This window comes from Zeus faber (assembly GCF_960531495.2).
Source record: "Zeus faber genome assembly, chromosome: 21".
NCBI classification, from domain to species: Eukaryota; Metazoa; Chordata; class Actinopteri; order Zeiformes; family Zeidae; genus Zeus; species Zeus faber.
Genome location: NC_137208.1, coordinates 6803384 through 6830082, shown reverse-complemented (window position 1 = coordinate 6830082; position 26699 = coordinate 6803384). Strand labels below are relative to the sequence as shown.

Here is a 26699-nt window from a genome sequence, read left to right as displayed (position 1 = left end):
GCTCCTGGAGCCGGGTAAAAATAGCCTCAGCTTCCCCTTGTCCTGATCCGCTTACCGGGCGGCGTCAACGCGAACCGAGCGCTCCCCGCCGCCGCACCTGGAGGGTGGAAGAGGAGGTCCGCGGCATCTCCCCCCGGAGGTTTGTCCTCCAAACAAAAACACACCAAAAAAACAGTCTCACATCGCGGGGCGTCGCGCCGCTCAGTTCTCCCCGCGGAGGTCGGAGGGCATCGCGTCCGGCCTGGACGCGCGGAAACACGGGATGCGACGCGCTTGGCCGCACGGTGCGCGCCGGTCCGCTCCGGCTCCGGAATCGAACTCCTCCTTCCCCCCGGAGCCGCGCCAATCCCCGAACAGACACTCCCCCGGTTCGGAAATGAAAAGCTCTCGATTTGATTATCACGCTTTAATACAAGAAATTATACGCAGTGGATTTTATTGAAATACTGAAATTATTAATTTAAAAAAACAGTATAAATCTATTTCTGAGATTTAATATTCTATTTCCTCTCACGCATTTATTAATTTATTTTAATACATGTATTATACATGATATACATGTATAATACATGTATTTATATGTATTTTCAGTTTATTTGTTTTTTTTCTTTATATTTAATAACTGCATTTCATTTATATTTATATGCATTTATTTTGCATATTTCTAGATTTGATTCATTTGCCCACCTATCGTAACATGAGAAGAGGGTTATCACGATCCTGTTTCTCTCTTTTTTGTGACTATTGTAATTATTTGTTGTAAATTCAACCAAACCGCTCGCTGTCTCTATTCGTTGCTGATTTTCTGCTCTGTCATTGTTTGTGTAACTTTGATCATTTAAATAATAATAAAAATAATAATAATAATAAATAAATGTAAAAAAACATCAATCCCAAAGAGGAACCTACAATTAAATCAGGATATCCAAATGGCTGTCTTGTCGTATTGTCACTTGGTCGGGGATCCTGGGAGGATGGAATTAAATGAGTAAAATATATATTTTTCTGCGGATAATTACCATCATCCCTTTGACTGCATAAGTTATAAGATAAACGCTAAAACAAACAGGCAGCGGCAGCTTGTTTTCCCGTCTCCTATTGTTCCTCTCATCACATTTAGTAATAAATCGCTTTTCGCCCAAGCTCTTGGTCAGACACAATGCTGCTGACGTCACCAGCTGGCCTGTGACGTCATCAGCACCCTTGGCCCGAAGGCTGCACCAAGTTCAGGGACGATCGACAGCAGGTTGACTACCCGGCTCTGGCGGCGCCCGCTGGCCGCGTCGCGCCGTCGCACCCCTGGAGCTTAAAGGGAGGAACAAACACTTGTCATAATGAATTCCGGCGTAAAGATGAAAAACAAATAGAAGAGCGTGTCACCGAACCAGTCGCTAGTGGTTGCACTGCATTGTTTATTTACACAAAACTACATATTCACCTTTCACAGTAAAGTGATCTTATCACACCATCTCCATGTTTCTTTCCCAAATCTGAACTTTGCAGACACATGCAAGACACAGGTCCCCCCAGGACCCTGTAGGTCAAAGGTCATCATTAGTGGTTCAAAATTTAAAATGATTACATGGGAGTTTAGGGGAAAAGAAAGAAAAAAAAAAAAAAAAAGTCGCTTTTCTGTTTCATTCCTGACACATCACTGTTTTCTCCATTTTCAAAGCCACAAACCGTAAAAACTCCTGATATTTAAAAAAAGGAATTCCTTCATTTTTTTTTTTCAACTTTAAAGATTGTTCAACATGTGAATGCTATAGTGTGGGATCGCTGAAACCGATCCCTGAAATTGGAATCGATTAGTTCGATCAGAAATTGGAACCAGAAAAACATCAACGGTACCGATAGTCTTTTTAAACAGCGTTTTCGGAAAACTTCATGACATCAACATTCTATTATTTATTTTTTTGTTTGTTTCCAGCCGTGATGGAAGTATTTTCCTAATCATAAAAATTGATTGGCGCTTTTTTTTTTTTTTTTTTTACTTCCATTTATCAAGAGTAAATAGAAAAAGAAAATCATGCATTGTTAATACGATCCTAAAATAATCTGTCAGTCAGAGGAAACCTGTGCGTCCTGCGGCCACACAGGCTCATGGTTGTCTCCGGTTTATTATACATGTTTATTATACATTATATACCTAACCCTTACTTACAAAAAGTACAGTATCAAAGTTCTGTTAGTAAGGACGTCATTATATTATAGTAGTATATCTTACAGTGCAACAGCAGGCCCTACGTTATCCTCTATCTTATCTCTGACGAATCAACTTCTGCTTCTCTTGCGTCATTCAGTTCAAGGCTCCTTTAGAATTGTATTTATTTTTGAAGTGAAAGGAGAAAACACCAGACTCCGAAAAAATTTTGAAATGTCGTCGACCAAAAGTAGCTTTGCTCAGGGGTGGTAAACCCCCTTTTTGCGTTGTTAAAACTGTGTTCATTTATCCTGGATAGGTCACAGCTGATAACCAGCCAAAACAAATAATAATAATAATAATAATAATTACAATGATAATAGTGGACAGCGTACTGTAAATCAGTGTGGTAAAAAAATAATTAGCAGGTGAGGAGTTGTAAATACAAATGAGGGAATATTATAAATTATTATATTATGATAAACAAACGGGACTTTCCTCCTTTCCATCCACATATTGTATAAATATATTTTTGAGTTGTAGTTTTTGGAACTATAGCCCACTACTAACCCACGAACGTTTTGGATTGGTTGGCCATTTCTTTCTCTCCAGATACGTGCTCGTCACATTGAGGGGGGATAAACAAGGCCGACGGGTGTTTCTGAAATCTGATTTAACTATATTTTTTGAAAAAGCACTTGGTTGTAAAGCATTTGACAACAATTTGCCTAAAAAAAAAAAAAAAAAAAGGGATTAAATCTTGCATTGGAAAATAACCAAACAACCCCGCCTTAACGGGTCTAGCAGCCCTTGCTCAGGCACCAGAAGCTGCTCCGTCAGCCGTAACATTCCAAATGAGCTGCCCTAAAAAAAAAGGCTCCATCGTTGACACATCGCACCGGGCCCGGGCGCCCGGTGCGATCCTGTTGATGTGTGCGTCTGGTTGTCCCACCCGAGGCGTGGTGTGTTCCAAAAAAAAAAAAAAAAAATAAGATACGTCAATAAAAAAGTAAAAGCTGATCGACTCATCATCGCACAGGGACACCCGCGGGTGGAGCGTCACAACGTTGGGAGGAGAGAACGGCCGGAGGGTTTTGTTTGTTTCCCCGTTTCCACGGAAACACCTGGGAACCCGCAGCTCTGATCCGACAGGTTCGTACGCAGCGTTTCGTAAATTAAGTTGTTTTAGCGGGCGGCGTGCGTTTCAAGCGCCGTCGGAATGTCAAAACAAACTAATTCCTGAAAGAAGACAAAAAAAAAAAAATAAAATAAATAATTTCATCACTTGCATCACAACCCACTGACATGCGCTCGCCTTCGCCATCCATCGCTAACAAACACCGAGGCCGTGCTGTGGGCTCCGGCCGAGACAACCTTTCAGTCAAACACGACGGGAGACGTCAAACAGATAACCTGCGGCCGGGACAGGCCCCCCCCCCCCAGTGAGGGAGCTACTTGTTTTCTGTGGTATTTTTTGGATTGATTTGGTTACAAATTTGTTCATACAAATCAGAAACCTGATACGACGCAGGTTTCAATGGATTTGTACTTTTCTACTTCTCCAATGGATATCGTTGCATGTACATCTGACGTTGTTGTTTAGCGTCACTAAGAGGTGTGTGTTGAGTGTTACAGCAGGATGACGGGGTGTGTGTGTGTGTGTGTGTGTGTGTGTGTGTGTGTGTGTGTGTGTGTGTGTGTGTGTGTGTGTGTGCGACATACAGAACTAGAGGAAGACGCACTGCAAGGTCACCACCAAGGTCGTCTCGCTGATAGGGGGCCCAGCGGCTCACTGTATTTGTTCAACACGGCAGAAAGGGCACCGTGTTGGGTCCCGACCTGCATCGCTAAAGCCGGTTTTACACTGAATCCGAAAACGCACAAGTCATTCGCAAAATAGCAGATTCATTAATGGTGAATGTGGCAACACCCAAACGTAAATCATATACACAATGCACACCGATGTAAGGCATACATCGGTGTAACTTCCCGTCGCACTTTTCGAGAGAAAAATATATTTGGAGCGCATCCCAAGCGCCTCGATCGGAGGCGGGAAAGGGGCGGGGCGTCGATCGGACGCAGAAAGGGGCAGAATGGGGAGCGCCCCATTCATAGAAGTGAAGGGGGTTTTCCCGTTTGTCGTCGCCGCTTGTCGGACTCTGTGTAAAGCCGGCTTAAGCCTTCCAATAACGGATCCAACATGGCCGCCCGGTCCTTCATTGACCCACGCGTATACGGTAGCAGCTGATTTGATTGATTTGAAGGGGTGGGTGCGCCGACATTGTCTTATTTATTGTATTAATATGAAATCATAATCTATATTGGTGATACGGCATTGGTTATTTCCCATGACACCCCATCTGGTTTGGAAGGATGGGATTTGATTATGGTTCAAAAATGCTTTCATAATATTGACAAATGCCCAAAGAATACACATTTGTGTAGTAAGCACTTCAGTCTGTTTTGGTGTTTTTCTAAAAGGTGCATTCATTTAGACGATCATAAAATGATAATTATTATTAATAATAAAGGGGTCACATTACTTTCAACAGGTTTCCACCATATTGTTCCCTGTCAAAATGTCACCGTGGACGCACAATTTAAAAATTCCAGAAAATAGCACGCATAATAAAATTAATTGTCGAATAGTTTTTGATTCAATAACCACGGATGCTCATGATCAACGACGTCCTCGCCGCCCACCTCTGTTGTTATTTGTGAGATCTAGAATGTTTTTGGGAGGGAAAGCTGTGTGCTTCAGGGGACATTTCTATGTTTCCAATATCAGTCGTATTCCACACCCAAAACCTGCCGATTTCACACTAAATCCAACCGGCTCATTGTGCACGTTAGTTCAAAACACCGTTTAGGTTCAAACTATTTCCATGACACAAAAAGACAAAAAAAACAACAAAAAAAACCCCCCACAAATTCCAGCAAGTTTCAAATTTAGAGAATCAACAAATCGGGTTTAAAATAAATAAAGTAAAAATCAAGGCATCCCGTTAAAATTAATATTACAAATGAATGACCTCTAAAACGACGAGTTGTTATTTTTCGTTGTTGCATAATTAAAAAAAAAAGAATCCACGTCGTGGGGATTGTGGTTTTGAATCATTTAGGACTCCAGCATTTCAGAACGAAGAAAAAAATAAAAATAAGCAACAACAACAACAACAAACAAAATAAAACCGCGAGGTGCACAGGGTGCGGAGGTAAAAACTAGGCTGGTTCCTGCACAATCAAATCAAATCCAGTTCAGTTGGGACCGGTGGGGAATACTGCTTCAGCGGCGCGTAAAAAACAAAAAAACAAGGATTCAGGTCTGGTGCGTCGCTGTGTCTCATCCTTCGCTTCCACCAGAGGAAAAAAAAACAACAAAAAAAATAAAATAAAAAACGTCCGGTCGCGTGAAAGAGTAAAGTGCTGACGAAAATACCAGAATCATCCGTCCAAAGAATTAGTTGTCCATGTCGGTCTGAGAAAGCGTGTACGTTAAACCCAAACGCTTACAGAACAACAACAACAATAATAATAATAATAATAATAATAATAATAATAATAATCTACACCTGAGGACTCAGGCGTCACATGAGGACATAATACTTTTGAAATGTCTCTGAGGAGAACGAGGCGCCTTGAAAACCTTCGACCAGAGAGACCCTCCGCGCATTAAGCTGTCATTAGTCCATCTCCTCTCATAACGAACCAGCAGCTGGGAGAGTGTGAGAGAGCGAGAGAGAGTATGAGAGAGAGAAAGAGAGAGAGAGAGAGAGAGTGAGTGAGAGAGAGGGTGAGTGAGTGAGAGAGAGGGTGAGTGAGTGAGAGGGTGAGTGAGTGAGAGAGAGGGTGAGTGAGTGAGAGAGAGAGCAAAGACAGAGCGAGAGAAAGAGTGTAAGTGAGAGTGAGAGAGAGAGCCAGAGAGCGAGAGAGTGAGTGAGTGTGAGAGAGAGAGAGAGAGAGAGAGAGGGTGAGTGAGTGAGTGAGAGAGAACAAAGAGAGAGAGTGAGTATGACAGAGAGAGGAAGAGGGGGGGAGAGACAGTGAGAGTGACAGAGCCAGAGAGCGAGAAAGAGAGTGAGAGAGCAAAGAGCGAGAGAGCGTGAGTGACTGTGAGAGAGAGGGATACAGAGAAAGAGAGAGCTCCAACAAGAGGTTGAGAGAGAGAGAGAGAGAGAGAGAGAAAGACAGAGAGGGAGGGGGAGGGTGGTGGTAAACGAGAGAATGGGAAAGAGAGAAACCGTCCAAAACTCCCTCCATTTCCCTTTCTCCCCGTCTCCCTGTGTATCTTCGCCGCCCCCTCCAGTATCCTCTCCCCCCCGTCTCACCGACCCTGACCCCTGACCCCCGTCCTCCCTCCCTCCCTCCCTCCCCCGCTCACTCCCCGGTGGTCTTGAGCACCGAGTCCTCCCCCAGGACCTTGCAGAGCTCGTTGAGCCGCTGCTGCATCTTGGGGATGCCGGCGAGCTGCGCCTCCAGCCGCTGCTTCTCCTCGGAGAGCGAGAGGCGCGTGGCCGTGTCCAGCTGCTCGAAGCGCCAGCCGCCCTCGCCGTCGAACTGCAGCAGGTGGGTGTGGTACTTCCTGGAAAGGGGGGGTCCGTTTGTTAGCCCTCACCACGTCAGCCATAACAGACGCGCAAGCTCCGCCTCGCCTCCGCGAGGTCATCCTCTCCGTCCGAGTCATTAACGGTCGCGGTTCAGTCGCCGAGGAATGTGATCCCGTCGGGGCCGAATGTGAAATGACTTCAAAATGTACCCGCTTTCACGAAATGCATTTTGCCTCTTTGTGGCTCCTCGGTTTTGGCAGACACCCACGTGACGAGCCTCCTGTTAACGTGACGCGCTCGGAGTTGCAGGCCGCGTCGGTGTGAGCTGTGAGGTCACCTGGTCGGGGGTTGGGGGGCGTCGTTTTCGGGATAATGACCGTCTGGCTGCACGCTATCCTGCTTTTTGCGCAACTTACTTCCTTCAAGTACGGAAGCCTGCTTGGATCGGATTTGGATTTATCGCCGCCCGAACAAAACAGTATTTCAGAAGCTTTGGAGTCGATGTTGTTTCAACGTCGTCGTCTTTGTCATTAAAAAGTGTTTTCAGCCCGTATTGAACACACGTTTTAACCCGTTGACGCGTCGTGGACTACGGCACTACTCATTGAGCGGTTAAAACCTTAGATGGCGTTCGAGTCGCGACTCAACGACCGAGGACGGGTGTGGACCCCGCGGCACGGCCGGCGAGAGCCGCCGGGCGGACGCGGTCGAGGAAAAGGGAACGGCGACGTCGGACACCGACGAAAGCGCACAACGCCGTGAGAGGAGGAAAGGCAGATCCCGTCAGGTGCACCGGGCGCTCTCTCACCAGAGGGAAGGTCTGTGCGTGATGGACAGCAGGGAGATCCCGGCGTCCTTGGCGGCCTGGAAGATCTTCCCCTCCACGTCGATGCTCACGGCGCTCGTGCACTCGTCCAGCAGGGCGTACTTGGGCCTGTCATGAACGATAAATGAATCAAAAAAAGAAAAAGTCATGAAGAATTACTGCTGCTGCGGATTGGACGTTTCGCCAGAAGGTGGGTCATCCCTGCACTGTTCGGTTTGAGAAAATAAATGCTGCAGTGAGGGCGCTGCACCACTAGGGGGCGCCTTAATATGTTAACAATCCGCCATGTACTGTAGGTAAAAGGGACCACTGCACTGCTAAAAATGCTGTATCTGGATATTAAGCGGAGAGATAATGGTAACTTAGCCTGAAGAACTATTAGATCGCCATCATTCCTCTTAACACTCCTCCAGTCTATTTGGATGTGAATAATATCGGGCGGCACAGGTTGTACAGCACCAGGTATCCGAGCCCCGCCTCCGTATTGACAAAGTGGGACCGCCGCCCGGACAGGATGTTGAGACGGAAGCTGCGGCTGATCGGTGCCTCCACGCGGCGTGACCCGCTTGCGCGTCGGAACGTGTGCGCGCGCTTCGGGGGCCGACGTTGAAAACAAAACGGCTCGGCGCTCGAAAGAGGCTGCGCGGGAGCGGGCTCCAGCGCGATGAAACGAGCGACGCTTTCCACACCGAACCTTATCGTTGTAGGAAATGAACTCGCCAACTAACGATGTGGTTCCTGTGTTCATCAGTGAGGACGAAATTAAAAATGTCCCAAGTTGTAGCGAGAATTTTTGTTTTTTTGATTTGACATCTTTGTAGCGCATACAGACTGTCTGTGGTGCCTGCGGTGCGACTTGAGTCTGGGCTCTCCAACTCTTCAGCCGACGGAGATCCGCCGCCTCTCCGCCCGAGTCCCAAACACCGCTTGGCGCGACGGGCGGGGCTCGTCCGGTGCTCGCGACGGGCAGGGCGCCGCCCGGGTTCTCACCTGTGGTAAAACATGCGAGCCATGCCCATCCTCTGCTTCTCCCCTCCGGAGAGCACGTCCTTCCAGTCCAGCTCGGCGTCCCAGCCTTGGGGGGAAACACAACGATAAGAGAGTGATCCTGATCCTCCGTCAGGGCCCCCGGAGGAAAACCACGCCGCGCGCTGATTCGGCTGCTTCACAGCTCACGGAGCTCGAGCAGAACCAAGAGAAAAGAAAAAAAAAACAACAACAAAAAAACAAACAAAAAAAAGAAACAAACTTGGAAAGAATGATTTTCTATTCTCTTATCTTCCATTCTATTTTATTGTATTCTATTCTGGTATATTCTAAATTCAAAATGTCTGTCCCACCTCTACCTCCACCTCTAACTTTGAAGTGATTTCTATGTTAAAAAAAGAAAGAGTATATCTTTGTGTATATATGTGTATGCATATGTGTGTTTGAGTGTACGTGTGTGTGTATGCGTGCATGTGTATGTATGTGCATGTGTAAGTGTGTGTATGTGTATATATATGTGTGTGTGTGTGTCTGTGCGTACACTGTGAGGCCATTCATTCCTCTAAACCTCTTTGGACATGTTGGGCTTTGTACAGTAGTTATTTGGGAACAACAGAGCTGTTTGTTGAGTAATAAGGGCAGAGTGGCTGCCTCAGACTCAATATGAGCTTATGAAGGATTAAAACATCGACTACAGAGGCAGCCTTACGACCTTTTAAAGCCCATTTATTCTCCTAACACTGCTTTCGATAAAAAAATGGCTCAAAATTATAAAAAAAAAAAAAAAAAAGCATCAGAATGCATTTAAAAATATGCAGTTTAATCAAAATATATTTGTAAATATGTGGATTTGAAATAGTTCAGGTATCAAATATCAATTCTCAAGAAACTACATTTTACAACAAATATGGATTTCAAAATTGCTCGTGTTGATGTATACCATGTGCTCCACAGCCCCCGGGTGACATGACAGGCTTAATGGTTTGGTTGAATTTACAGGTAAGATTACAGGCAAATTAAGCGTCAGATATGGCATTTCTTTATCGTCCCTTTTTTTTTTTTAACAAAATAATCTTACGGCTCGCCACTTCAAACTATGAGCCGATCCGATGTCCCTACCTCCCTCCCTGGTGACGATGTGGTTGAGATTGACGATATCCAAGATGGCTTCCAGGTCGCTGTCACTGAGGCCCCTGGCGGCCATGTCCTCCACCGAGTCCGGGTAGATCACCTGATCCCGCAGGGAGCCGATGGACATGTAGGGCCTGCGCACACGCACACACACACACACACACACACACACGATATTAACGTGTATGTGTGATTCGAAATTTAAGATGCCATTGCTACTCGTATCTATTAGTTAATAGCTACATAATAGTTCATAAATAACTGAGACACTATATATAGTACTTTGTATATTATAGGCATGTTAGAAAGTAATATGTGTCTATGTACACACACACATATATATACACAAGCATGCAAAGACAAATAAACACACAATATATGGGGTTGTGTTACTGCTGTCAGGTGGGTGGGAGTCTCACCTGGTGTATCAAGTATTCACAGCACTGCAGAAGCCTGGCTTCAGTTACCCTTTAAAGGTTACTTAAGATGAATTGTGTATTCAGTGTGGTATGGCACAAAATGGTATCGTTTTGTAAAGCATGGTATATCACAGGAAATAGTACTATGTATAGTACAGTATATTGTGGAATAGTATAGTATAGTATAGCATGGTATATTATAGGATAGTATGGTATATTATAGTATATTGCAGAATAGAATAGTATAGTATGGTATGGTATATTGATGTATAGTATGGTATAGTATAGTATGGTATAGTACAGTATAGTAAAGTTTAGTATGGTATATTATAGTATAGTATGGTATATTACATTATAGTATAGTAAAGTATACCATATTCTTATATATTTCACTAATATTTTACATATTGTTTTACATTTATATTTCATGTATGCACCGAACACCAAGACAATCTGCTTGTTCGTGTAAACTTACTTGGCAATAAAGACTTTTGATTATTTTTCTATAGTATGGTATGGTACAGTATAGTATGGTATGGTGTATTGTATTATAGTTTAGTATAGTATGGTACAGTATAGTATGGTGTATTATATTATAGTATAGTATGGTATGGGATATTATAGTATAGTATGGTATATTATATTATAGTATGGTATATTATATTATCGTATAGTATGGTATGGTACAGTATAGTATGGTGTAGGAGTGAGAGTGAGAGTGTCCCCTTTACCACGGTGTTTTTTTATATAAGGAATAAGGAAATTGAGTAAATTTCCCCCGATCGCTCCCTCAGAAGACACACAGAGGACCCAAAATGTACGTTTTTATCAACAATTTATTATTATTTTTGAGGGCTTTAATGTATGACCAGAATAACATATAAATAGAGGGGGGTATTTTTTTTATTATTCATATTTTTGTTAAAAATATATATATTTAGTTTGGGCCTTGAGATTTTTTATGAACTTACCCCATTTGTCCTTCACTACTTTTCATATACTCTTCATGTTAATAAATAAGTGACTGTTTGTATGAATGGGACGTTATCTGTAGTGACAACTTTTGCGACCCGCCTCTTTCATCTGATAAGCTAAGCGACCATACTGGGACATTAACGAGCGCTGCCGCTGTTTGGCTCTCGACCAAAAGAGCCGTGGAAAGCGACGGCGCGTCATGCAGAGCGCTTCAAGGTCTCACCCTCGGGTCCAGTAGATAGCTACTGATAGCTATAGACGGGTCCGGGAGCGAACGAGCGGGCGCAAGAGAGGGAGTATTAATGTGTTCACGCTACAATTAAATACGATTTTACCCATTCTAAAAAGTAAAAAAAATAAAATAAAAATAGAAAATCAAGATGTGGCGGTCAGTGTTGATATTTTGATTAAAATAAAAATAAAAAATTCGTAAAAAAAAAATGTATCGTTGAAAACGCAGACGGTTAGGTCCGGCGTGGGGTCAACTTAAGCACAATGGGCCACTGGACTTGCAATATACTGGGGGAAACCCTGTATAGTATAGTATGGTATGGTATAGTATAGGGTAGTATAGTGTACGGTACAGTACAGTATACTATAGCATGGCACAGCATCATATAATATTTGACAGTGCTTTATAGTTAAGGACAGAGTAGTATTGTATTATGAAGTAATTTAAGTAATATTAGTAAGTAATATTGTGGATGTGGATTGTAAGTAAACTTAAATGTGCTTGTTTGTAGCTCAAGACCGACATAAATGAGATACATATCGAAGAGATTTTAACTCATTTCTATTTATTGAAATCTGATCACGTGTTAAGAGTTTTATGTGTAGAAGTCTAACTCCACCCGTCCTGCAACCACCCCTAAGCCACTCACATGTCAATGCAGCAGTGATTGGGACATTGCACAGGCAAATATTTTACTGCGGCTATTGAATTTGTTTATGTTCTGTTACCACACACTCACCAATGCAAACTTCTAAGAATATACTGTACTATCTCCCAATGTAACGCACGCACATGCACACACACACACTTTCAACAGATTAGATTGCTGTCAGAGCAGTGCAACAGTCAAATCCAAAGATCAGCCTTTCAATCCAGCTCACCGCCGAGAGCCCTGGCGCACGTGGCAACTGGTTTAAAACTGATGTAAAACCTATTTAATACAGTATGAATGTGGGTTACTCCAACCGTACTGTGTTCCGAGTGTATGGGTAATGAAAAAATAAAACAAAAACGTAAAAGAGAAAGGACGAGAAAGATAGAAAGAAAGATAGCCGGTATAACAGGGTGTAATGAAAATAAATACAGAAATGTGTGTGTGTGTGTGTGTGTGTGTGTGTGTGTGTGTGTGTGTGTGTGTGTGTGTGTGTGTGTGTGTGTGTGTGTGTCCCTTTGTGTGTCTGTGGGTCTTTGCGGGTGAGTGTATGTCTGTGTGTGTGTGTGTGTGTGTGTATGTGTGTGTGTGTGTACCTCTGGGGGATGTAGAACATGTGCTGGGGGGAGGGCTTGTGCAGCAGGCCTCCGTAGACGGGCCACAGGCCGCTGAGGATCCTGAACAGGGAGCTTTTCCCACAGCCGTTTGGACCCGTGATCAGCAGGTGCATGCCCTCCTCCACCTGCAGGGGAAAAGCGGAGGACATTTAGGAAGAGATGGATGAGGGAGGAGGAGGTGGGGAAACGTGATTAAATGTGATATTATACACAAGAAAATGGATGTTATATGTGTTATTATCACTGGTATTATATGGATAAATACATTGTCACTTGTTTTTATTAGTTGGAACAAGTAGTTATTTGATGGATGGATGGATGGATAGATAGATAAATTGACGGATAGACAGAGAGATAGTAGATAGACGGACAGAGATACAGAGATACAGAGATACAGACAGACAGACCGACGCCCTCACCTCAAAGTTCAAGCTGGAGACCACCACGTCTCCGTTGGGGGTGATGATGGGGACGTCCTGGCACACGATGCCCTGGTCCACGTCGATCACTTTACCTGCAAACGTTATTATTATTATTATTATTATTATTAAGGTCATTAAGGAGGAAAACAATAACAATGTTCTCATCTGATGTCACTTTTATTCACTAGCTTTTCTTACATGAGCGGTCTCATTTTTGATTGTTGGCGTTTATCATTTTGAGCAACTCTTTGAACTCTTCAAAACCCATTTACTCCACCTTCTACCTTTTATCTCCAGCGGTCCGTCCGTGGGCGTGGTCTCTGCGTCGCCCGCCAGCGCCGAGCGCTTGTAGATCCCCTTCTGAACCTCCTCGAAAACCAGGAACATGTTGTGCACGCGCCCCGTGTACCCCGCCAGCTCTGTGATCTGTCAAAACAAACAGACATGTTTTCAAAACGGGTCAAAGGTTGTTTCCCTGGTTACATGTCGGATCGACCAGGTTGCCGTTGTTTGACAATCACACTCAGGTCAAGGTGGCGTTCCTGTCCCTAACCTGGTTTTGATACAAGGAATGTGTGTGTGTGTGTGTGTGTGTGTGTGTGTGTGTGTGTGTGTGTGTGTGTGTGTGTGTGTGTGTGTGTGTGTGTGTGTGTGTGTGTGTGTGCGCCGCTGCGTGTACTGTCTACTTAGGAAATACGAATAAGAAAATAATATCAGCCCAAACTAGGCTCGGGCACATTTATGATTAAACTGCTATCGGCTCCATGGAGCCATCGAGCGATTGAAATTGATGACAGATTTTATTTTATTTTTTTAATTCCACAGGAGAAATCAGAGCATTAAAAAAGATGTAAGGGCAGTTTACCCTGTTGTGAAACTGGAGTGGACAGGGAGGGGGGGGGGGGGAGAGAGGCGGCGGAGGCTCTCACCCTCTCCACTCAGAACTGTCCAGTAACCACTTGTGATTGGATCTCACTTCCCTGCTCTACATGCAAATCTTATAATAATAATAATAATAATTGATCAATATACAATATAATCTCATAGAGAAAGATTTTGATATATTTTATTTCCTTAGTTTCTTACTCGTATGGAAAATGAAAAACGTAACCCTAACTCAGAGAGTTGGAGCAGATTTTTTGGACGGCGCACACTGTATTTTTATTTTACACCTATTTATTTTTGTTTCTTTCCCACATTTATGAAACAAAATTATGAAACGCGACCGAGTTAAGCGACCGCTCCGTTCAGCTCTGTTCCAAAAAACCCTGCGCTGCATTGTTGGGAAAGTGAGGACCGTGCACGTCTCCTCGTTGATATGGGACCTCATTTCGCAAAAATATCGCATGATCGCCCGAGCCCAGCCCGAACAGGTCAATTATGGTTAATTAACTTATTTCCTAGTGATTCCCATACATTCATTTATTTGTGTGCGGCCCGCCGCAATATCAACACATTCATTTAAAAAAAAATGTACGATTTAAAATGGGTAAAAATCTTGTTTTATTCGAAGAGCTGCGTGCACCGCGCACCTAACCCCATGCAGGGGCCCTCCCAGAGCCACACCCTGCACACGTATAACAAGCTGGATGGTGACGTCACAAAGCGCTCCGCACCACCACCCCAGCCGCTCCACCACCCCAGCCCGCCTTGCTCCGCCAACGGTTTTTCACTAATTCCTGCTCTAAAAATAGATCGACGTGGATCAAACTTTGACACAAAATGGCTGAACTGCCCCGAATCCAACGACACTTCATTCATGTCTGTGGGTTCGTGCGCCAGACACTTTCAAGCCAGAAAAATGCCAAGGAGAAAATAACAATAAAAATCAATAATAACAAAAACGATAGGCCAAATATAGGGGCCCTGCGGGCTGGATCCCTAATAAAACTATAATAGTGTGGGTGTGTGATCAAAGATCAACAGATGGAGGATTATTCACAGCTAGGTTAAGCCCCGAGGGAAGGAGCATGAGCGAACACATCCACGCACGCACGCACGCTCTCTTCCGGCTGATCTCAGGGAGTCAGTACGCATGGAACTTCAAGCCTTAATATTAAGTGGGAGTTAGTAGGAGCTAAGTATGAGTTATTAAAGTTATGAATCACATCCTGGAATAAAGTTGAATCATATTGCTTATGACGATTGTTTCTTGTGTGTAAATAACTTATGAAAGCACCAATACTCACCAGCCAAGATATAGTCAAATTGCCGATTTTCGCTACAAAACATTGTGATAGTTAATTTTTTCCAATATCGCCCCCAGATCCAAGTTTAAACAAAAAATCTCATGAATTACTCAAGTGGAGCATGAAAGAACTGGACCTCAAGTTCCACATCTGGGGAATCTCAGCCTTCGAAAGTGTCAAAGCCCGACGTTCCAAAACAAACAGCTGCACCGTCGCCCAAACCAAGGGGCCACAGTGCCATCTGACCGCGCACGCACGCACACGCACGCGCACACGCACACGCACACGCACACACACACTCTCTAGGCCGACAGCGCGTGAGAAGGCGTATTGAGGAATGTGTTGTATATGAGCTGCTATCAAAACCACAGACACACGCTCCAACACACTGCGTGTAGAGACTCGCCGCTGGAGCAGAGGCACTCAGCTCAAAAAAACTTACAACTCTGGGGGAGAAATTTGTTTTGTGCCCAAAATACGAAGTCACAAATTGAATCGCAGATGAATCAATTTGATTCGGGTCAACCACCTCATCTGGGGGCTGTGCTGTGTGACTAGGGAGATACAAATATGTGGGACGACCTCGTGTTTTATCAGATGTTACACTGAAAAGAAAGATAGTTCAAAAAATGGTTCCACTTCGATAAGGTCACTTGGATCTTCTGGTTTCTTAGACTTAAAATTGAGAAATTAATAAAACATTTCAAATTTAGATAAATTGTAACAGTCGCTTGCATTGCTTTTTCGGGCATTTCTTTGGTAATTGTTGGTTCTAGAATCAAACAATTTTAGAAATGTATCTTGAGTAGTTCAAATAATAATAATATAATAAAGATTGATAAATGATAATGAAATAAAACATATAAAGCAAATAATAAATCAAACAACAAACAATCGTAAACAAGGTTGTGTAACACATGTGACAGCTCCAGCATTTCTTTGGCCTTTTTTTGGGGTATTTCTTAAGCAACTGGCGTAAACAAATCCCCCAGGAATACGGATGGAAACATTTTACAAAATGACCATGACCGTTTAAAATAATACTTTAATAATTAAAATAATAATAATAAATAAATAACGAATAATCAGTTGAATAGTAAAAAATAAGCTTTTATATTCTACGCCGCAACTTTAGGTGACTGCAAGTGACCAGTGCATATCTGAGGAAACAGACAAAAAAAAAAAAAAAAAAAAAAAAAAAAGAGAATTTCCTCTTTTCCGTAGAGAGAAGCCACAAACAGAAAAACATTCAGTTTGATCTTGCACCAATAAAGAAAAGGAAACGGCTCAGGCACATGACACGACCTCAAAGCTGTTGCGTCATTTTCTTTCATTCATTCATCACCAAAGGCATTACTTAACAACTCCACCGTTTTCATTTATGAGGCAGCTGCACTCACTCCCTCCCTCATTGATCGGGTGAGCAGCCCCATGCTTCAGTCTATTATTTAATTCAGCTAGTTCGATCTAGTGTTTTGATATATTTCTTTGCTTTATTCAGTGTTTCTTTTAAAGCATTATAATCACCCAGATTTGTGATAATATCTAGTTTCCGTTTCCTCCGTGATCCCCTTCCCGGCTGAGCCGATGCTCTTGTGAACGAGGGCACATGAACGTCTCATACTCTCCCAGGTGTTGGCGGCTGGGACTCCACCAAGTGGGGAGGGGGTTGTTTTTCCGTTGTTCTTTCCTTTTATTTTCGCCACCTGCTAAATAGTAAGATTAACTCAAGTCTGTTTTTGTACAAGTTAATGCACATTGAACCTTAGTGAATAGCTTGTGTAAATAGCTGCCTTCAAATGTCACCTTTGTCATTGTTTTGTAATGTAGCACCCGGTGCGTTCGCTAAATGGTTGAGACCGGGACGTCCAGTATATAAAGCTGCTTTTCCATTTAAAGGGGAAACAGCCACGCCGTTCACCGTGGGACCCTTCACATTTCAAATACAAACTACTGGTGAAACAGAACTCAGTTTGAAGCCGAAATCCTCTTATCGGCCTCATAACGTAGACAGAAAAAGCATGAATGGGGTTGAAGCTCTTTTTTTTACTCCGTTCTGGATTAAAATGCTTGGGCCTCTGTGTCCATTCATTCTATTACTCGTTTCCTAATTTTCTGATTTGAACCTCGACTCCCGTTAAATGACGTTCATTTTTATTTATAGGTTTTAATGTATATCGGCAATTCTTCTATCTTTATTTTTAAGGTTATTAAATTGACTTTTTGTATATTTTTTAGGTTTATTGTTTTTTGTACATTTTTATGTTTATTGTATATTTTCAATATTCTTCTATTGACCATCCATTTATCCTGCTCCCTACTACCCATCCATCCATCACCCCCCTACTATCCATCCATCCATCCATCATCTACCCCTACTATCCATCCATCCATCCATCATCCACCCCTACTATTCATCCATCCATCATCCTCCCATACTATCATCCATCCGTATCTACTATCCATCCATCCGTCCATACCCACTATCCATCCATCCATTATTCATCCCTCCATCATCCACCCCTACTATCGATCCATCCATACCTATCATCCACTCCTACTATCCATCCATCCATACCTACTATCCATCCATCCATCTATCATCCAATCATCATCCACCTGCACTATCATCTATCCATGCCTACTATCCATCCATCCATCATTCACCCCTACTATCCATCAATACCTACTATCCATCCATCCATCTTTCATCCACCCCTACTATCCATCCATCTATCCATACCTACTACCATCCATCCATCCATCCCTCATTCACCCCTACTATCCATCAATACCTACAATCCATCCATCCACCTTTCATCCACCCCTACTATCCATCCATCCATCTCTCGTCCAATCATCATCCACCCGCACAATCATCCATCCATGCCTACTATCCATCCATCCATCATTCACCCCTACTATCCATCAATACCTACTATCCATCCATCCACCTTTCATCCACCCCTACTATCCATCCATCCATCCATTCATCTATACCTACTACCATCCATCCATCCATCCATCATCCACTCCTAATATTCATCCATCCATACCTACCATCCATCCATCCATCCATCCGCCCACCCACCTATCCAGCCCTACTATCGATCCAACCACCCCTACTATTGTATGCATCCCTCAATCCATCCACCCTAACCATCCATTTATCCCACTACAGTGATTAAGAAACACAAAAAGGAAATAGAGGGAGGCCAGAGGTGGGACCATTTATTCATCCACCACCGCCCAACCGTTTAGATTCTTCACTCATCCATCAATTATCTGTCCATTCATTTATTTTTCCTTCCATCAATCACCCACTATCCACACACATTATATAGTATGCATGTATGGAACCTATATGTATTATTCAATTAGAGAAAGAGAGAGAAAGGGCCTTGTGCACTTACTACACAACTTCTGTCCTCCATCTCAACTGTGTAAACACTCCATGTTAGGACCATGACTACGGTACTACTAATCTATTACTAGCCTACGACTACTACTAGCCCCCTATGACTACTACTAGTACAAGTAGTACAACTAGTTTACAGCCTCTTTCACACATGAAGACTTTCCCTGAAAATGTTCAAGAACATTTCCTGCATGGGGTCCAGTGTGAATGTTAGCAGGGATCGATATTCCCTTCCCTTTGCCCCTTTTCCACATGGAATGAAATCCGTCTATCCACTGGCAATGTTCCATATTGGCATAATGTGTCAACATTTTACGAATATTTTTTTCGTACAAATATTTAAGAAATTGCTTGCTTGTTTAAAAAACATTTGGAAAAGTGGCGAGTGTGATCCGATCCGTGGAGCTCTGCTGCAAGAACCTGAAACACATCTACTCTCTAAAAAAGGTATTTTTTTAATTCTCAAATTTTATTATTTTTCTTCTTAAAAATGCCACTCGGACCCTAGACGTGTCTTTAAGATTTGGGGGTGCGGTTAGGAGTATGTTCCCTCCAGCATCGCAGCGTGAAGCCGGAGGGAATTCCGATTGCCGTTTTATTTTATTTTTTTACAAGCAAATGGGCAGATTTATTTTTTAATGAAAATGTTCGCCGCATACATCCACATGCATCCTCTTTGTGCACGCCAGTGAATGAGCTTTGTCCATGCGCTCTGCTGCTCGCTCCGTCGCTTTCTAGTGTCTGTGTCTCGGCAGTATAACAGACGTATAATAATAATAATAATAATAATAATAATAAAAATGTTTATTATATTATTATATCGACCCCAAAGTGCGTCGGCCCACCGGGAAAATGCCCAGGACGCCAGATTACCAGTCCAGCCCTGGTGTAAACAGCGAAATCACGAACGGGGGCAGAAAGGTCATCCCAGTAATTTACTGGGAACTATGTGTGAAAGAGGCTTACTACTACTACTACGAGAAGTTGTGATGGAAAAAGACAAAAATTTCCATATGTGCTCAAGTAAAGCCAAATGCCTCCTGTTTTTACCTCACATTGATGTGTTACATCATAACCCCCTTCTCTCGGGTCGCTGAGAAACTAATGTCATTTTTTACCTTATATGGGCATTCATCCTCTATCCTCATATGTGACCCACCTCGACTTTAGGGTCATTTGGCAGATAAGTCATGTGACAAGAGCCTTATTCACAAGCAACGCCCAACCTTTAGAAAGAAGAACTCTCTCTGGACAAAAGGTACGGTGAAGAAACTGCTGTGTCACTGTTTACAAATTGAATCACTTCATCTTTCTCTTATTTTGCTAAAATAAAATCACACTCACTCTTTTTGGGGATTTATTTTTTACTTCAAAATTGTATATTTGGCTTTTTTATTTGGCAATTTTGTTTTTTGCCATTTTTGTACTTTACAATTAATTAATTTAGACTATTTTTGCATTTTTGGCAAAAAGTACATTCATACACCGAGCCAATTTTAAAGACATTTTGACCTGACCATGAAATGTATATGGATATATGCATATACAGTATATATACTGTATGCATATAAATACACATATGCTTACTACATGTGAAGATACTCTGTATAGATAAGTGTAAATGGTAAATGTTGGGGACGACGCTCCAGGAGAAGGGTTCCTCACCTCCTTGTAGGACGACATGATCCTCTCGATGGCGTCGGCGCCGGACGCCAGCAGGTTGCGTGCGATGGTGAAGGCCTCGGCCCGCTCGCTCACCATCACCTGGGGCTGACCGTCCCCTGAGTCTGCACCCCCCCCCCAAAAAAAAGAAAGAGAGAGAGAGGTTTGTTTTTGTACGCCACTTCATCACAGTGACAGCGTCTTTTTGTTTACGGGGCGATTTGACGCCCTGAAGGAGGGGGCTTGAATGAACACATCCCACTTCTTGGAGAGAACGGTGTTTTCCAGCCTGCCGTGAAAATGTTTCAAATTCCATTTAAAAGATAAAAGAGCGGAGATTTGCTTTGGCGTCGTAAGATAATAAAAACTGAGAGCCCTGTGCTAACTCTTGTAATTGGTCAGTTCCAGCCAGAACAGCAGCTCGTTGCTCATCAGGACAAGCTCGGGTCTCACTCTGAAAGCGACGACGCTGCCGCGATGAAATGTTCGACTCTTTTTCCGAGATCCGGTTCTTGGCGTGTCGTTCGGCAAAGCGAGTCGTTCAACTCTTTGTTTTGCTTGGCTCAGTTGATGTAACGCACGCTGGGCAGGGAGGACTTCCAGAACGATGAACAGCAGCCAGGAGAGTCGCTTCGGCTCTGAGTTGTGAATGGAATTCTCCATAGAATCATTTAATTCCGTCAAAAGTATTGATTTTGGTGGAATGCAAAGAGCAAATCCGTCACATTCAAAATGAATTATACCAATCACTTTGGTCTTTTCTTTAACTTAGCCCTCAGTGATTATTTGTGTCGAACATTCGCTTTTTAACAGAGCGACTCCCGACTCCTGAATCATTTAATAGATTTGTTCACTACGGACGAATCGTCTGCGAGTCTCGTAAGATTCTGAAATATTTAGCGGTTAATACGATAGTGATGTGGATAATAATTACAAAATAAGTTTGGGAAACTCTCGGATAGACAATAGGGGCAGAGCGGGTAAACGTACTCAGGCATTAGAATTAAAACCACCATTATTATCATCATTATTCATAGTACAAGGGAAGTAGGAAAATACATGTATCTTGTTTAATCGGACGCGGTTGACTTTGAATCAGACAAGAATTAAAAGCGTTTTACAAATAAACACCTGACTATCGAAGCAACGGGTTAAAAAAAAAAAGTGAAATGGAAGATGAATAGAGCCTTTCATTTGGTCTCTGATTTGCGGTTGAAAAACAGCAGGGTAAAGGGTCCTTAAGTGTCCGGATTAGCAAAACAAAATGTCCTCATCCATAGCTTTGTTTTATTCGATATAATAGGACACCTGGGGAGGGGTCACAGCTTGATTCTAGCACATAGAAAGCAGCTGTTTTTTCCCATCTGCAGGAAGAAATGTTTTTACACCATAAAGGCGGCCATTAAAATGGCAACCCAACACTGTGAGATCAACTGTGTGTTAACTAGGAATGTAGGTGAGGTGTACGGAAACAAAAACAGATGCAAGATCTCCATCCAGTGTTGCCAGGTCCACGGTTTTCCCGCGGATTTGTGATGCTTTTGAAGTGTTGCCGCGGGTAGAATTTTTTGTCTGCTGGTTGGGCAGACCTATTTTGCACGCAAATGACAGGAATAATATATTAAGATAAAAACACATTTTAAATTAAATCATTTATTTATACCTAAACCCTACCAAACTGCCTCCAGATCAGCACCTACACACGTGGACGCGGGACACACCCACAAACTCAAGCGCATGTGCCCTCCGCCCGGCAGGCCGGCGCACGCCTGCCCCCCCGCCGTGACACCCGGTAAAGTGGGCAAAATGGATAGAAAGCGTGGCTGGGGATGACACCAAAGCTTTTCGTCTGAACTGCAGAAGCGAGATTCGCACACGCCACAGTGATCTCCAAAACCACAGCAAAAAGCAGAAACACATTGCAAATGCTGCTCCCTTCCCTTCCCTCGTTGTCAAGGGCATACATTGTTTGACAGTGGCATAACCGCAGCGGCATTCTTTAGTTTTGTTGTAATTTAAAGTAATTGGTATTGGGTTGGTTTTGATTAGCTATTAGGCTGGTTTTGTCACACAGACCTGGCAACCCTATATCCATCCATGTCTGTCTGTCTGTCTGTCTGCTGCATCAATATTGTGGTCTTGCACAAACAACACATACTTGGATTCTGCTCAAACGAAATAAAGTGTGTAAAGAGTGTCTCCCATCGAATTGACTCTAGAACAGCGATACTCAACCCTAACCTCTTTTATGAGTAGTTGCAGCTCTTTAAAAGTGTTGTTCAAAATTAAATTAAAAAAAAATCCTAAAAGAGTCAGACAATGTTCGCAGCGTTCCAAACTGGATTTCCCACCAGACACATTAACCTACGACGGCGTAGAGAGAGAGCGCATCTATAGAGATGTGTGTCCTGGTAGGGATCAATGATCTGTTAACTGAGTGATCGATGGCTGATCACTCGGTTTTCACCGACAATATTATTATTAATTTTCCCTATTTATAGATATTATTACCGTATATAAGTCATAACCCACAGCTGCAACTTATCACCGGAGCAACCGAGCCCTGCGAGACCACCGTGTCCAAATCCTCCATCTGCTTCCACGCTACGAGAACCACAGCAGCCTCCATGCAATTAACAAATATAATTTTAAAAAAAACAACTTTTATATCAATCCACGGTTTTTATTCAAGCCATTTAACTACATTTAAGTGGGATATTCCAGAGAACGCCGCATGTACGCAGCAGCCACGTGCAGTAGAGTCGGCTCGTCGCTTTCTCCACGTAACTTCCTGTTTGCCATCTACATGTATACATTCCTACATAGTTTTTGTATAATATTACATTTGTGGTTGCAATTGTAATAAAAACATGGCGATAATTAAATGGTAACGGTTATAATAATAAATTGCAATTATTGCACACCTCATGCTTTTCATTCCTTAATAAGATATTACTGGTAGCCTTATTTTAAAATGTATAATGGTTGATGGAGGAAAGGGATGTTTCAGAAATTTGGCTCTTGCGAAAATATTTTTTTCCTGAGCCGGGAAAGGCTGAGGACCACCGCTCTAGAATCAGTTCAATACAATTCAACGTAGTCCTTTTTGACACACCTATATCACATGACCTATAATAACTTGAAAAAAAAACCAATTAACTCTTTCGTACCCAAGTCCGCAAAGCCGGTGGCGGTGATGATCGGCACGGCCACCATGACCAGGCCGCTGCAGCTCCACACGTACTTCATGAGGAACTGCTCCACCATGATGTACCACAGACGCTTGGACAGGATCATGTTCATCTGGTCGGCCAGAGCCTTGTAGCACTTCTGCAGCTGACGCATCTCCACCTGGGAGGGCGGGAAGGAGGGAGGGAGAGAGTGAGAGAGAGAGGGGGGCGGGAGAGGGAGAGAGAGAGAGCGAGCATTTTGAACACTTATTTACCACTTCAAGATTCAAGAGGTTTATCTGTCACATAGTGTACATATTCATCATCATATTCAACCCTAACCCATATACATACACGTTCATACATATACATGCAGTGAAACGTCTTTGCGACGCACCCGGATTCCTACCTAGCTAACTAACTGAAACTAACTGATTCCTAAAGCGTAATGCAGTTAGTGAATAGAATAATATAAATCCAATCAAATAAATTTTTTTTTATAAGACTCAAAAAGGTAATACAGAGTGGGGGTACAAAATAGAAGGGAATAGAGTTATGTACATGGTTAAGGCTATTTGCATATCCAGATATGTGCAGTAAAGTGCATGTGAATAAAGTGTGTGTGGAGATACAGTATACAGCAGTATCACACACACTAATGTGATAAAACTGACCATAGCTGACTGTCATGCATCTGTCATTGTTCTGCCTTGGCCACTATTTATGATGAAGAAATCTCGACCTGTACCGTATGATTAATACACTTACATATTATTACGTGTCAGTTAGCCCACGTTGACTTTTATTTTTTATTTTTCTTAATCTTGTGCACATTTTCAGATTGTATATTGTATACAGTACTATACTATTCGTAATAAATATTAGTTGTATTGTATTTTTTTTAACTTTTAAACATTATTTTGTATGCTGCTCATCAGTTTGCACTACAATGCACCAACTTTTACCAAGACAAATTCCTCGTAAATTAAAATGTACTTGACCCAATGAACACATTCTGATTATAATGGGATTACCTTGTATTAATATCAAGCGCTTTGAGTTGCATGTTGTCCATGAAAGTTGCTATACAGACAAGGATTATTATCATGTTTCTGACCAAAAACACATAATATTTGTAGAGTCATATCAACTCAATGCCCTGTATACCTTGTTCCTCCATAGACCCTGCATGTTGTGCATGGGAGTCGCTGTTGAAATGAAGGTTATTATGGTCTCTCTGACTGAATAACACACTACGTTCACCCCCTCCGTGCCCTGCTTACCTTGTGCCCTCCATAGAACGCTATCTCCTCGGCATTAGCGATGATCCTGGAGTGCACGTATCTCAGGTAGCCCTTCCTCTGGGCCTCCTCCGCCACCAGCTTGCCGAACCTGGGCGAGCAGGCTCGGAGCACCTTGGCCGTGGCGAACACCACCAGGCCGGCCAGGAGGGTCGGCCCCGTGGCGTTGGCACCCCGCGCCCGGGCGGTGCTGATCAGCGTGTAGGAGGTAAGCACCACGTCCAGCACCGGCTTGGTCAGGTTGGAGTACAGGTGCGCCAGGGACTGCGAGAACACCAGCACGTCCTCGGTGAGCGACTGGTCCGGGTTGGCGAGCCGGCCGTCCATGTGGCTCACCCGGTAGTACGTCTGGTCCGCGAAGTAGGTCCGGTAGGCGTGCTCCACCAGGCGGGTGCGCAGCGCCAGCGCCAGCTTGCCCTCCAGGAAGCGGATCGCGCTGTTGACGAACGTCGCCGGGATGGCGATGAGGAGCCACTTGGCCAGCTGCACCGCGAAGCGCCGCGGCCGCTTCTCCACGATGCTCTTGGCGATCTTCCCGTCCAGGCTGGCGACGTAGATGGACAGGAAGGTCCGGGACACCAGCGCCACGGAGTGCAGGCACACCACGGTCATCTCCCGGGACAGCAGCCGCGGGAACAGGATCCTGCCGAGCTCCAGGAGCTGCCGGAGGAACTCGGCGTTCACCGCGGGGGAGAAGGGCTTCGCCGGCGCGGGCTTCGCCACGGGGCCGGAGCCGTTCTCCTCGACCCGCTTCGGCTCCGGGGGGGTGTAGCCCTTGTTCCGGGCCGCCGTCCCGGAGACCCGCCCGCGTATTATGGGATAGAGGGTCTTCACCCCGTAGACGGCGGCCGCCAGGAGCGCGGCTCGCTTGGCCGCGGTGGTACGGTCCCATCTCGCCCTGGACGCCGCATCGAGGATATTGGACATCTTCCCTCCCCACGGAAAACACAAACAAGACAAAAACAACTAGTTTCCCCCGCGGATGGTCCTCCAGCGGCAATCCATGGCGAACGTGCGAGATGTGGCGAAAAACAACAAGACAACAGCGAGAAGGAACCGAGGCGTCGGGGGCGATGAGAGCGAGAGAGGAAGCCCCCGGATGGTGGAGGGAAGGCGGCCTGGAACACGGACCGCTACGTCCCGTCCTCCTCTCCGGCGTCATTCCGGCAACACCCCCCGGAAAGAGACGGGTGGTTGCGTCCGATGGCGGCGTTTCCGCCGCCTCGGAAATATAGGCGACTGCCGAGTCGCCGCGGCACCGCTTCCGTCGCCGTCTGGTTCTGTCCGACTTCCGCAGCACATTTGTGTTTGTTTGGCAAACGTGCGATGGGGGTCGGACGGGTTTCAAAAACAAAAACAAAAACACAAACAAACACCGTTTACGTGTTTCAGTCACGTCAGGCCTGTTACCTCGCGAAACCCCGACGTTATTCCGAGTGGACGACGGAATTTTCCGAGTGCGGACCTCAACGGAACGCAGCAAAACTTTACTCTCTACTGTACTTTTACTGTACACTTTCATTTTGTTTATGTGTAAAATATTAAAATATAAAAATTGGTTTTAGGTCTTTGTTTTTGTTTTTGTCTTTGTTTTTGTTGAAGTGGTCTCTGTCCGTTTCTGACCTGTCAGGACTTGTCTATAAATAAATTGCTGTGTTTTGTTTGCGCTACTATATATATCTATATCTATATAGATATATCTATATATCTATATATCTATATATATATATATAGATATATAGATATATATCTATTTATATATATATAGATTATTGTGTATAATAGCGCGATAATTATATAAAACGACATAAAAAAATTGACTGAGTTAAAAAAACAAAAGCCTGTTTTTTTTTACCGTGCGCGTGCGGAGCGCGGACAAAGCTCACGCGGTAAAACATTGTCGGACACAGCGTCACGTGAGCTGGCAGCTGTGGAACATTAGCATAACTGTTATAATCAGCTGCTAGCCTAGATACATCATCTATCTATCTATATATATATATACACA

At 43.8% G+C, this 26699-nt stretch overlaps 1 protein-coding gene across 1 annotated transcript; it reads right to left on the bottom strand.

The window, feature by feature from the left end:
* Nucleotides 1-6520: 6520 nt before the first annotated feature.
* On the bottom strand, nt 6521-25618 carry abcd2 (ATP-binding cassette, sub-family D (ALD), member 2; the record flags this gene model as incomplete). Its single annotated transcript, XM_080022689.1, has 10 exons — nt 6521-6725; nt 7499-7624; nt 8507-8591; nt 9623-9768; nt 12509-12654; nt 12949-13043; nt 13236-13377; nt 20224-20345; nt 23391-23571; nt 24674-25618. 10 exons carry the CDS (start codon nt 25616-25618, stop codon nt 6521-6523), a joined length of 2193 nt encoding a protein of 730 aa, XP_079878815.1.
* Between the last annotated feature and the right edge of the window lie 1081 nt (nt 25619-26699).